Source organism: Sinohyriopsis cumingii, chromosome 7 (assembly GCF_028554795.1).
Source record: "Sinohyriopsis cumingii isolate HCF-2022 chromosome 7, ASM2855479v2, whole genome shotgun sequence".
NCBI lineage: Eukaryota > Metazoa > Mollusca > Bivalvia > Unionida > Unionidae > Sinohyriopsis > Sinohyriopsis cumingii.
Window position 1 is genome coordinate 138,609,698 of NC_142967.1, and position 13,824 is coordinate 138,623,521.

Sequence of the window (13,824 nt, forward strand, 5' to 3'; positions counted from 1 at the left end):
TGACAGATATCTGCTCATTTTGTTAGATATATAGGGAGGAACATAGATGGTAATGAGAGAGAGAGAGAGAGAGAGAGAGAGAGAGAGAGAGCTATATATCATGCACACTGTTAAAACTTTCAAAACTTGATCGAATTTCAGCAGACCTGCAGACGATACTAGAAATCCATAAATGGGAGATACAAACCAAACAAGGATCAGAGGAGAGAACGCCAGTTGAGCAAAGTTTCCTGACCCTTCCTGACATTAGGGAAGAAAGACGTAAGAACTATTAATTTTCCTGTCATATCTACCCTACCGGCACCACCTGAATTTATTTACGAAACTAAACATGATTTAATTACCTAAATATTATAGGTTATCTTAAGTATGACACCCCTCTCCCTCCCCAGGTTCAACAAGTTCTGCACATATATATCATGCACAGTAGTATAATAACTAGTATGAAATCCTTCTACCACCCATGACCTAGTCGTCACATCATACGCGAGTCAACGCGTGAGCTAGCCATAGAAAGCTACCAAGAGGCTCCTGTGTGAGAGGATTGTCATGTGAGGTAAAAGACTTTCAACAAGACCAGGAACCAAACAAACTGCTATTATTATAATACTATTTGATTAAGAAACCATACAAATTATGAGTATAGACACTGATCCCGAAACCATAGGAGTGTAGCCTCGTAAGTGAAGTTCTCATTGGACGCCTCAGTACAGCAGACACGTATTAATTTTTTCACTGACGTAAATCAGGGTCGTTAATACCCTGTTCCTTATCTGTATGCGCACAGATTATGGTGGTTGCGCCAAGGCGGTATTAAACTCAATATTCCAGCTTGGTAATTTTATTGAGGCTGCTTTCGAATAAACACTTATTTTTTTGCGAATGCTGCCATCACGGAATTATTTTAGCAGAACCACCGCTGGGACCGGATGCTATCGTTATTCCTCAAACAACAAAATCCATTCAATGTAAGGGGCTGTCCATTTGGTACGTAAGCATGGATGGGGGAAGGGTAACCTAAATGCATACTCTTGCATATGGGGGTGGGGGTCTACTGATAATGTACGTACGCATAGGAAACGGGGGTAGGGTGGGGTGAAACCTCGATATTAATTTGTCTAATACGGAACCTGTCCGACTGGGTTCAGTTGGCGTTTGAATTTTAGCGGACACTACACTAACTTTTTAAAGCTACGCAGCTTATTTCTTTGATGCAGCCAGACATTCATGTCGGTGAACTCTCTGTTTTATTAAACACGTTAATATTATTAATCCTTCATCGTTTCTTCGTGGATTAAATAGATGAATTTGTATATAATTATGGGGTGGGGGTGCGTCAAGCGCACGTATGCAGGTGGGCAAGCTGTAAAAAAGTACGCATGTGTACGGGGTGTGTGTGTGTCAAGCTTTGCCAGATTTTTGCGTACATACTAAATGGATTTCCCCTAACTATGATAGCTGCTGTGGTAAGAATTGCAGCAACTCTGTTGCCAACATGGCGATGATTCCGCAAATAGCATTTACAACCACACATACGCGCTTGAATTAAACGAGAAACGCGGTTCTCCTTGTGATTTCACTCGCAGCTGTTTTTCTGCTTCAATTATTTTTTCGCATCGGTAGCTTTGAGGGTCTATCACAGTTCCTCTGCGAATAATATAATCACGAGGTATATAATTTGCTCAGCAAACTGGCCTTGTTCAGGTTCAAGACGTACGCGCACTTTCAACCTGTTACCCGTTTTACCTGTACAAGTTTCATATAATCAGAAAATATTATTTGGAGAATATCTAGGTCTCCGGCAATTATTCATTTTGGGGGTCTAGAACCAGATTCACTTCGAAAGAAATTAATAGCGCCATTGACAAGTGTCAGAAATGACTGCTCTCGTTTTTGTAATAATAACGGATACAAACAAGTGCGTCCTTGTTAAATAACAGTCAAGATTTTTCTCTTCTTGGTTGAGTTAACGTTGGTTCAGCAGATTCAACGGAAATCGCAAACGGGGTGGAATTTTATGTGAACATTACTTCGTTTCACGTGCTAATGTAATGATTCCGGGCTGGCTTTGAGATGTCATCGGTACATCGGGGTGGTCCTTGCTGTTGATTTTTATCTAATACTTAACACGATAATATTTGAGTGCATACGAGGGTATGTTACTACCATAATTTTGAAGCAGATATCCATCGGCAAGCGGAAAGATTTTGCTATCAATGTTAGCATCACTGGTTGGACGATCCAACACCTCATCAGGAAACCACGTTCAGAATCCGTCATTTGTATGGAATTGAATGATAAATCTAATCTTAAACACAAAACAGCAAAGACGGTTAAGTAACCCTCTGGAATGATGTTGAGTCCTTGGAACTGATTTTATCTCTACAACTACTTTTACTGATTCTGCTTATATAAAGATGTTTTAAAAGTATCACGTGTGCCAAGCTCTATAGATGATCTGTCACGAATACCCACGATGAAATACTCTTAAGATAAGTAAATATGATTCAGACCGGCGCACCTATAAAATGTGAGATTTAAGATGTTCAAAATCAATCACCGCACCACAGAGTTTTGACTGTAAATCGATCATTTTTTGTGTACTGGCTGGGTATTTCTCTCTCTTTGGCTACTATTTTGTCGATCTGGACCCATGCTGTTGCTATATGTTGTTGTGTAATATTTATATCAACGTATATTTTTCCACAGCTTCAGCATGATAGATGGCTTCTTGAATCAGTTGAAGTTGATTTTCGTTCATAATAAGGTATCCACCCATTTCATTTTTAACTGATACAATATTTGTGTCAAAATCGTCTTTGATAAAAACAGCCTACACACCAGAGTCTCTGACTCCAAGGTTTTATGGGACGGCGCTTCGCAGCTTCAAACAACTTCTTGAACGTAAACCTTGGACATTAAGTTTTCTAGTTTGATCTTGGAAGATCACAAGCTTTTGCCTGGGTCAATGTCAGCAACAACCCTGCTGGTAAACTCGCTCCAATCCAATATGGTGGTAAATCTGGTCAGTTGCACATCAGGGACACGTTGGATCCTCTCGAAAGGGTTTCATAAAATCTCTTCCATTGGTTAGTGCGTGAAGATGTCATTTGTATATTAATACTGAAAGTATTTCTTTAATCAAGGCTAGCCTTTCTGTCTTCGTTGGTACTGTCGTCATTATTCCTTTTAATGTATTCGTCGATTGAATGGCTCACTAGCGACTCGGTGAACGCCAGCGTTAATCTTTTCTGTAACATTGCAACCACTCCATTTTACGAGTAATATTTTCCCCGCATTAGATACACTCATAAGTCCTTTCCAAATACTATACACATATATCAAAAAGATAAAGGTAAAACCGAATCGTAAAGCGTATGGCTAAATGATTTTAATCTAAACCACATTCCCGAGATAATTTTGTATCAGCTGTTTAGTTAAGACTTCATTTTAAATTTTTTGTTATCAATTATCCAGAACAAATTTGAAGGCCAGCATATGGAACGTATGTGGTCTGACTACCTCTTTGATAAACCTAATTTTATCCAATAAACTTAAGAATGCCCAGAACATGTAACATGTTATCAAAATGGCATGCTTTACCAATGGCGTTTTCAAACACATAAAAATAGTGTACAAAAAGAAAAGATATGCATGGATGTACATTAATATGTTGTACAATAGTTTTATCTTCAAACGACAAAATGACAAACAAAACAAGTTTCTGCACAACATTTTAGTAACTTAAGTTATGGATGGTAATAAAATGAGTTTACAACTGACTGTTATGTGTATTTAATTCTTTGTCTGTTAGTTTTAATGTTATTTATATTTCATTACATGTTATTGTAATGTAAAATTGTTTGCCGGACTTAACCTTGTCCATAATTTAGTTTATTTCTGCTTTACATGATTGGCTTTTTTATATTAAATTTGTGTAAACAACTAAAAACAGCTTCCTTATACTCTATGTGTATGAGCTTATTTCCCAAATTGTTATTCAGGGAAAATAGAAGTGGTAAATATGTTGATCACAGGCAGGGCTTTGGATATTTCCATGTAAATTTTATAGGTTTTTCTGTGGTAAAGATACAAGATCTAAGATCATGCTAGAAGGTTATTTTTCATTAGGTAATGGTTGTCTTTAGAATCTGAGGTCAATCAGAGAACGATATTATCTTGTGACTGTAAGGGTTTTTCCAGTCGTGCTTCCTCGTAACCCTTTAAGATGCATTCGTTACCCAGATCATAGTCAGCACTCTTCTGTACTGACAAGGATGCATAGATGTCTCGGGTTTTGCCAGAAAGTGCACTCTGTAATAACTGAGTCCGATGCTCCTTTGGCTATTTCGAATTTTCAGCAATTTGTTTGAAAATTAAGAAAATATGCGTCTACTTCTTTTTCTCTAAACGGGGGCACTAACCTAATATTCTTAGTAATATCAAAACTTGAATATGTATGTAAAACCGGAATGTGCTTTTCACTTACCAGCTCTAATTCTCTTAATCTAAATTGATATTGCCTTTCATCATTCTCTCTTTCTCTCTGCAATTCTAGTTGCATTTGCATTGGTCTCTCTTCTTTCTGCAACCACATTTGTTTTTCTTTCTTCTATTTCTCATTAGCATTTGTTTTTCTTCTTTCTATAACTGCATTTGTTTTTCTCTCTCTCCTCTTTCGCCAATAGCATTCTCCTCTCTTTCCTCTTTGTCTAAATGTATTTGCTTCTCAAGTTGCATACTTTTCCTCTTTATCTTTCTGAAGCTGTCCTAATTCTAATTCCGTCTTGTATTTTAATTTTCATTCATTTATTTTTATGTTCGATTCTGATACAGATTTAGTAATCAAAACCAAAGCTCTTTTATTCAAAACATTCTTTTCCACCAAATATTAGAAAATATTTTTTATTTCTTGCTTCTTTAAAGAAGCTTTTGCCTCCGAAAGATCATATTTGCTGGCAACTTGAAACAATTCGACTTTTTTCAAACAGTCTAACTGCTTCTAGGTAGGTTTTGAAATAAAGGTCTCGGCTTCTGATGACATTGTAAAAAAGCTTGCTAATTTCACTAAACATTTCTAAAATGTGAAATAATACTTGGAATTAAACAAATTCCGAAGAATTTAAATTTCAAAACGTTTTCTGAAATATTTTAGCAAAATTCGCATCCCAAGGACGAGCGCCCGATTTTATCTTACGAGTCTATGCTCTTAAAATAAGTAACAGAAAAGAGTGAAGACAACAAACTTTGTAAAATTTAGCAAATAATGTAATTTCCTAGAAAACAAAGTGAAAAATGAGAAGGAAAAAAAATTACAGTATTGCGAATCAAATCCAAAAATAATCCATGAATTAAGGACACAAGTCCTAGGAATACAAAGTCCCGATGAGATCCAAAATTGAAGGCGATGACGTGTCTGATATGGTCAGTGAAGTGCAGATGTGTCAACTATCTCTTGTTGAATCACAAAAATATTATTCCAGGTTTGAATTCAGTATAAATTTTAATGAGTGTCTTTATTCAAGAATTTTGTCAGAGCACTTATGTATTTCCAGAGAAAATAATGAGGAACTATAAAAAGATGCTGGACAAACTCATGTCGAATTTGCAAGTGAAAAGGAGCAGTTATTTGGTAGCTGGTGCTTAGCCAAGAAACTTGATCAGGATTACAAAAATGTCAGACAACTCGTATTACTTGAAGAGTTCAAGAATTGCGTCCATAGTGACATTAAGACTTATCTTTATGAGTGTAAGGTCGAAACCTTGGAAAATGCTGCTCATACTGCTGATGAGTATTCCTTAGCTCATAAAGTTTCTTTTGTTAGTAAGTCTTCTACTCAGCAGTCTTCTGGTGGAAAGGTGTTTCAACCGAATACAAGCCCTTCCAAATTTAAATCTCGCACGACTTTTAGAAATCAAGTTTCTAATAAGATTGATCAGAGATCCCTTATCTTTTCCTACGTTTACATATTGCAAGAGGAAAGGACTCGTTATTTCTGATTGCTACAAATTGAAAAATAGGCTTCAGAATCAGTTAGCTTTACATTTATTTTATTTCATTACATGTTATTGTAATGCAAAATTGTTTGCTGGGCATGACCTTGTCGAAACTTGAGGTCATTTTTGCTTGACATGATTGACTTTTTATTATTTTAATTAAATTTATGTACACAACTGAAAAATATTTTCATTATAATATATGTGTATGCGCTAATTAACTGAATTATTATTCAGGTAAACAAGAAGTGGTAAATATGTTGATCAGGGTCAGGGTTTTGCAGATTCCCATGTGAATGTTATAAGTTATTGTGTTGTAAGTAAACAAGGCTCATTAAGCTCATTCTAGAAGGTTATTTTCCATTAGGTAGTGGTTGTTTTTAGAAAATGCTAATGTGACCTGAGGTCAAGCAGAGAACTATATTATCTTGTGACTGTAAGGATTTTACCAGTCGTGATTTTACATTTAGCAAGTTAGGTTGTATTATGTTGTGGCCTGTTTGGGCTGAATTTTATTTTCTTACAATTATTGATTCAAGTGATTATTTTCTCTGGAAATACAAAAGTGCTCTGACAAAATTCTTGAATAAAGACATTCATTAAAATTTATACTGAATTTAAGCCTGGAATAATATTTATGTGATTCAGCAAGAGACAGTTGACACATCTGCACTTCGCTGACCATAGCAGAAACGTTATCGCCTTGAATTTTGGATCACATATGGACTTGAACTCAGTTTTATTCAGGACGTTTTATTACTAGGACTTGTGTCTTTAATTCTTGGATAATTTTTGTATTTGATTCGCAATATCGTAAGTTTTTTGTGTAATTTTTCAGTTTGTATTCTAGGGAAATACATTATTTGTTAAATTTACGAAACTTGATGTCTTCACTCTTTTCTGTTACTTATTTTAAGAGCATAGACTCGTAACACAACTTATGAAGCTTTTGCTTTTATACGATCCATTTTTTGGATCAAATTAAAGTAACTATACATGAACTTAATACCTATGAAATGATTCTTAAAGCAATGTGAGATAAAATCTTAGCAAAAAGAATTTCCAAGAAAAAAAAATATACATCATGCCATTTGTTGAATTGTGCTCCATGTGAATAATTGAAATGATTTTGCAGAAATCACTCTTCCCCTGTCAAACCTTAACATTGACCGTTCGCTTTTTGTCTCTAAAATACATAGGTTTTCCAGTCAGATTTCCAAACAGTTAGGATCACGCCGGTGGCCTAGTGGTTTGAGCGTCCGCCTCGAATATGGGAGTTCGTGGATTCGAACCACGGCCGAGTCATACCAAAGACTTATAAAAATGATACTAATTGCTGCCTCGCTTGGCGCTCAGCATTAAGAGGTTAGTACTAGGACCGGTCGGACTGGTGTCAGGATAATGTGACTGGGTGGGACATCATGCTGCGTGTCTGCGGCATGATGCCCCAGTGCAAGACATCACTATAAACTGCCAGACTGTAGACATCGTAGCGATATGGCTGAAAAATTGTTAAAGCTATGTTAAAAATCCAAATCACAACAACCACATCCCAAAAAGTTATAGTACAACTCACATAGCTCATGTACTTGCTCCAGGTCAGTAAAGATTGTTTAATAAATTCCTCGAAAAATTCTTAACGGCAAATTCAATGATAACGTGCGTAAGAGTGAACGTGCCTGTGGTTATGACGACATTGTACTATAAACATAAACAGGGATGCGACAAGGTCGTCATTTATGAACAAAGCCTCTGAAAACGCCTACAGGAAAAAAAGCAACCAAAAACGGCACACTAGTCTAAAAATAATGGAGACAATTATGTAATTTCGTATATATCTTCTGTATGGTATGTCGTGCATATTATTTCAATTCGTACATAATACCTATTTTTCCCATACAACTATATTCCCCGTACATAATCAAATCCAATTTGGTGCATTTTCTTTGTCCGATGCAGTGATTTTGACCTTTAGTCCCTAATTCAATGACTTTTTTCTTACTGAAATTGCAGGTAATCAAGAAAGTTTGGATTAAGTAATGAAGAAATGTCATTGTACATACACACTATTCTCCTCTTGAGTCACGGTGATACTGACCCAGCAGCACCAATGTATTAATAGAATCCTTCATTTTCTCAATTGCAAGCCATCTTAAAAGTTTTGTAACCTTAGATGACAGAGAACTAGAGCAATTGTATGGAAACCATTTTCCAGATGACAGAGAACTATGGTTATTGTATGGAAACCATTTTCCTTCTTTCAGTCACAATGGCCTTGAACGTTTGATCTGAAATTGCTGGCCAATTTTTGCCATCTTGATTGTGCAAGCAGCATGATTTTCGCTTAGGACTAAGTGAGACCATGGGACAAATAAGTGTAATGTTTCATGGGAATCCTTAAGATACCTTAGGAGTAGATGCGATAAACTTGTGGATCATATTAGCCCATGATATGCCCTTTTCTATGACCAGTAAAGTTAAACATAGCCCCAGTTGTAAGCCATCCATAATATTTTGTAACTAGATAATTTGAGTTAATTTGCAGAACTGAAAATAGCAACAGACAGATTAACAGAGATCATCATAACATATGAAACATTTCAAACCTCTGTCAACAAATAATATTTTTGTATTTACATCGAGAATCTTCCCAAGTTTAGTACCGAACCCGTACACAAAACTACAAATGAAAGGCCAACATGTTTTCAGGATGACCACTATATTCGCTGTACTGGCTTTCACATCAGCACTGTTTTCATTTAGGACCAAATACACTCCATAAGTGTGAAACACGTGCCAATATTGTCATCTGTTAAGGAGTATCAGCACCAGGCATTAATAATGGTTGTAACATTGTCACCATTCACAACCATTCGATATTCCAAACATCTAAATGTGAACCAAACATCAATATGTCCAGTCATTCAGTGGAGTACTGATAAGTTTTTCAAGAAGAACACCATATTAGATGTCAAAATGTCATTGAGAATCAACACGATCTAAGGATCAATGTTTGCTAAGTTGCAAACCTATCTTCTAAAAATAATTTACGAGCAGTGATAAAACAATCATGCTATTGATAGACAACAGGCCAGGACATCCCTTCTGGTATATGGCCAGCACAGATGCAAAATGTGGGATTCTGTGCTAAGAAGTGCAACAATGAGGATCTACAGATGGGCTACATTTTATCTGTGACTTAGATCTTCTCTATAAGAAATGTTTCTTTTGCATATTCCCTATCGGAGTAGAAGTCCCTACTTCAGCATATGACCATATCAATTTAAGGACATCTACTTCTTTTTTGGTTTATTTCATTCTTCCTGAAACAAATTTTTGTACATTTGCATTAAAGAAATTAAACGTGTAAAAACATCCATACGAGGTCTTTGAAAAATGAAAGGATATGATATATACATATTTATATTAATTAGTTCTGAGCTACACCGATGACGATAAAGTTGTTTGTTAATACTTTCCAAATTTTAATGGAATTAAAATTATAGAATGTAGTGATAGGTCAATTCGTTTCTTGATAAATAAACAGATGTTGCATTTCATGGCAGTCATAGATACAAATGTTTGAGTGCATGGTGATAGGTTAGTAGTGGATTAAGACGAGTCTCTGCTACACAAAAGTGGAACTGAAGGTGAATACTGGCATATGTAGAGTTGTTGCCAAGGATATTGAAACGATAACCTGTGATGTCTACATATCATGAAAAAACAATGCATATGATGTGAATTTTGAAAATAAGTCTTATGACTGGGAAGATGACACTTGCCGAGTACATTTCCTTGAAAATTACTCTAAGGCAAAATAATTTCACTGCAGTATTTTGTGCACCTATTATTTGTGCGATGCAGTCAAACATTCTGAAAGAGTTACTAATTCCTGTTATGCGGGCAGTGTGAATATAACAGAATATTGTGATAATAGTTGCCATCAAGATTACAACTTGTAACTAACTGTTAATAATATACTAATCACATGATCTTATAATTCGTACTTGTTTAATTTCTTCTTATGTGTGGCATACACTTCATCAACATCAGTCTCTACATCAAGATCCGAGTCATCCGTATATGATCCGTACCCGTTAATCGATTCCTAACTGAAATTTTAAGTTCCCCACTTTAATTCTTATTTTTTATATATAAAAAAACGACTTAGCTCAGATAAAGATAATTCAATACATTTCACAGAAAAGACCAGACAACTGAGATCACTTGCCTGGTGAAATAGGCCTAATGGACCGATCGATATCATTAGGAAGTAAATGTGATCGAGAAACACCAAGCGTTGAATGACGAAGAAACACCAATGTAAAAATTTCAAATAATCTGAAACTTTCTGAAATTCTGTAGACATGGTTTGAGAATAGTCTGGAAAAGATATAAACACCGTTTCACCAAAATGTAACCAAGGCTACTGTAGTTACGGACTCTTCAACCCTAATTTAATGGATTTACAGACAGACAGATGCACATACAATACCACAACAACAACAACAGAATAGTAATAATAATAATAATAATAATATAAATAATGATAATAATAGAGTCTAGATACCTTTTTTTATCAAATTAATTTTAAACCTTAAAATAGAAGATAATATTATATAATGTAAATACCCTAACAGGCTATAATTTAAATTTAAGATGAAAAATTAACATTTTAATTTCAAAGTAAAGATTTTTTTCTTTTATATTACATTGGGTTTTTTGTTATCAACGCTTACCATATGAAGTCCTTAAAATGTATCTAGTGGTTTGAACAAAACCCATGATCTTCATGATGACAAAACCTACGAAAGATTACCTAAACATGTGGGTTGTTCATATGTACCGGTAGATCTATTCTTTTCAAGTGCAGAGCTCAGCTTTATTACCAGCAATAAACTTACTTTTGAAAACAAGAGATGATATTTAATGATCTGAACAGTCTTCATTTCAAATGCAAGTTGAATATATACTTCTGTGTGGACATTGCTTGACAAAAAGTATCATAACCAATCAGAACTGCAAATGGAATCTGTCACTCATGTACATACATTTATTGTGAAAGATATTCACACAGCAAATAATAAGGTTTATTAGGCAATGAACATTTGTTTTTGTATATATATATATATATATATATATATATATATATATATATATATATATATGCGTGCGTGCGAGAATTCAGCAGTCTTTGTAAGGATAAATGATGTGTGGGAACCTGAATAATGCTGAATAATGTTTATGCATGTTTGGATAAATGTATTTAGGATTTACGTGCCCACAAACCATTGCCAGTCTTCGTTTTCAGGTTGCATTAAACCTGCAGATCTATTACAACTGTAAATTATCTATTTATTACTCCATAAATTCTTGTGATTCGGCATTTTTATATCGTCGGATATTATTCATCATTGCTTGAAGGTACACGCATTTGATAGATATACATGTCTGACACTTGGATACTTCCTTGAAAGAGAGTTCCATGTACAACCAGAACTGCACCTCGAAGGTATCAATCAATATGTGATTCTGCGTGGACATGTAGCTTCGTTCCAAGCATTTAACATTTAGTAATACCTGGATATACGTCTATGAAAAACATGCCTATAAACTTATGATGAGTGAGACCTCTGCCTCCTTTAGTGCATCTTGAATTCTTCATTGAAATTGGTTTATGCCAGCGTAAGCATTCAGGGATTATTTATTATGTAATAAATAATCCCATAGGACAAATTCTGGAACTTTATTTTTTTTGGAAATTTAAACCTGTACAAAATATGACACTTTGGAGTGGTCTCCCATTACACCGATTGGCAATTAAAGATAATCTTTGAATACGATTATATTCGATTGAGCACTATATTGTTGTTTTCATGAACAAGCATCAATCAATAGTATTGTTTGTATTTCGTTTTTTATAAAAGGGAATAGTACAATGACATTATTTTTTTTCACTACAGGAAACCTGGAGCAGCAACTTTATAAAGTTAATCACGACATAGAAACCATCTTCGAGGATGTATCTGAGAATGAAAATAAGTTGGAAAATATTGAGGTTAGTGTGTTTTTTTAAATTAATCTTTTAAAAATTTCTTTGATATGCCCCGCCACAAATGATATTGTGTCCATCCGGATGTCTTTTCTTGTGCAGGTCGATACGACCATTGCACCTTGATTTTGACTATCGCCTGAATCGTTAGTTAGTCACAAAAGCAAAAAAAAAACACATTTTTGAGAGAGAGAGAGAGAGAGAGAGAGAGAGAGAGAGAGAATAAAAGAGAATGCAAATTGTTAAATTGAATATTTCGGAGTCATTTTGACTTAGATTACACTGATGACCTATATAATGCTATCTGCGATTTTACATGTAATACTTTAAATTAATATGAATTGACAGAGTAAGAATAAGAATGAACGAAGAAGAAAAAAGGGATATACAAGAAAAGAAACATATGATAATTAATACATCTAATAAAGCACAAATATGTTAGACATGTTAAAAAGTTTATAGTATTTTAATTAGATGGAATACAGCGCCCTCGGGTGTACACATACACTCTGAACATAGCTGACAAGGCATTAATCTCCCTTAATCAGAGGACTTGAGACAGCGTAACAAGTGTCCAATAGATTTCATAAGCAATATCTGGTGTTTTACTTAGTATGTATGTATGTATGTATGTGGCGAGTCACGTATAACGTACATGGGTTTTGCTGCACAAACTTGTTTTATATTAGATAAATAACAGGTAAGAGATCAGTGTTTTAAACACAGTGCGCTAAGATTAAAAAGTAACACATGAAAGGAGTCAAAGTTGTGGACACAATTAGTACCCAAACTTTTAAAATTATGCAAAGTTGTAGTGTTCTATTAACAACCGATGTCCCTAACGTAGACTGACATTAGGGAACATGATTACCAGTTGCGATAAGCAGCGAGAATCGCAAAGGTTCCGCTCAAATGTTATTATGTATATCTGTAATTGAAAATTAGGTGAAACTCTGAACGTTTCATACCTGAATTATACAGTATCAAATAACTGAAAAAAGCTATCGGCTGTTATTTTACCCTGCAATATAGGAAATTAAAATGGCCAAGCTGAACTAGCGGTCTTTTGAATGAGGCGACTCTGAAGAAAGACCAATATGTCGACTATATAACTACACTCTAGGTCATGGTCACTAAACAAACAACTCTGCTATCTGGCGATTTACTATCCTGTTTTGGATATTATCCCTACGCCGATCAGGTCTGAGGTCACGTCTGTATGTTAAAAGCAACAAATTATTTCCAAACTCTTGGTCCCGTTACATTTTTAATTTTCATGACTTACTGGAGGCAATCTAATATATCTCTTGGAAGTAATATCTTTCTGAAAAGTGGGTTAATATGTATTGTGTTTTGGACCGCTTTCGCTGTCAAATCTTCATTTTTAGAGCTACCTGGTTTTGCACGTTCGCATATAAGAAAAACAACCCTGGAGCTTGTGAAGTTTACTATCCCCCAAATTACAACCATCACTACTTCATCTAAATAAATTAAATTAAAAGTTATTTAAACAGTGCTTAAAATGTATAAGGTCGTTTGTAAATAACCAGGATGACAAGGGAGGAAACTCTGGGAAATTTTTCCTGTCCCCTTGTGCAAAGAATGAAACTAGAGAGCGGAATCAAAATGAAGAGTGGCACTATTAAATTTATGCTAAGAAAGATACTCCTCTAGTCTTTACTTAAAGTCTGATACGTTTTCTTCGCGAGGCAGACGTTTGCAATATACTGTTTTACGTTTACTTAACCAAATGGCCAATTGGCTGCGTTTAA

The 13,824-nt window shown here is 35.0% G+C and overlaps 1 protein-coding gene across 3 annotated transcripts in view; it reads left to right on the forward strand.

Annotated features, from left to right (window-relative positions):
* The window catches only part of LOC149796231 (uncharacterized), a 39,016-nt gene that overhangs the window by 6,853 nt on the left and 18,339 nt on the right, over positions 1-13,824 (forward strand). For 2 of the 3 annotated variants that reach the window (XM_089964211.1, XM_089964209.1), the window contains exons 2-3: positions 142-261; positions 11,964-12,058. In XM_089964211.1, coding sequence (XP_089820337.1) covers positions 142-261; positions 11,964-12,058 — 215 coding nt within the window. The remainder of the gene's footprint in view (positions 1-141; positions 262-11,963; positions 12,059-13,824) is intronic. The other variant, XM_089964210.1, reaches the window with a different exon arrangement.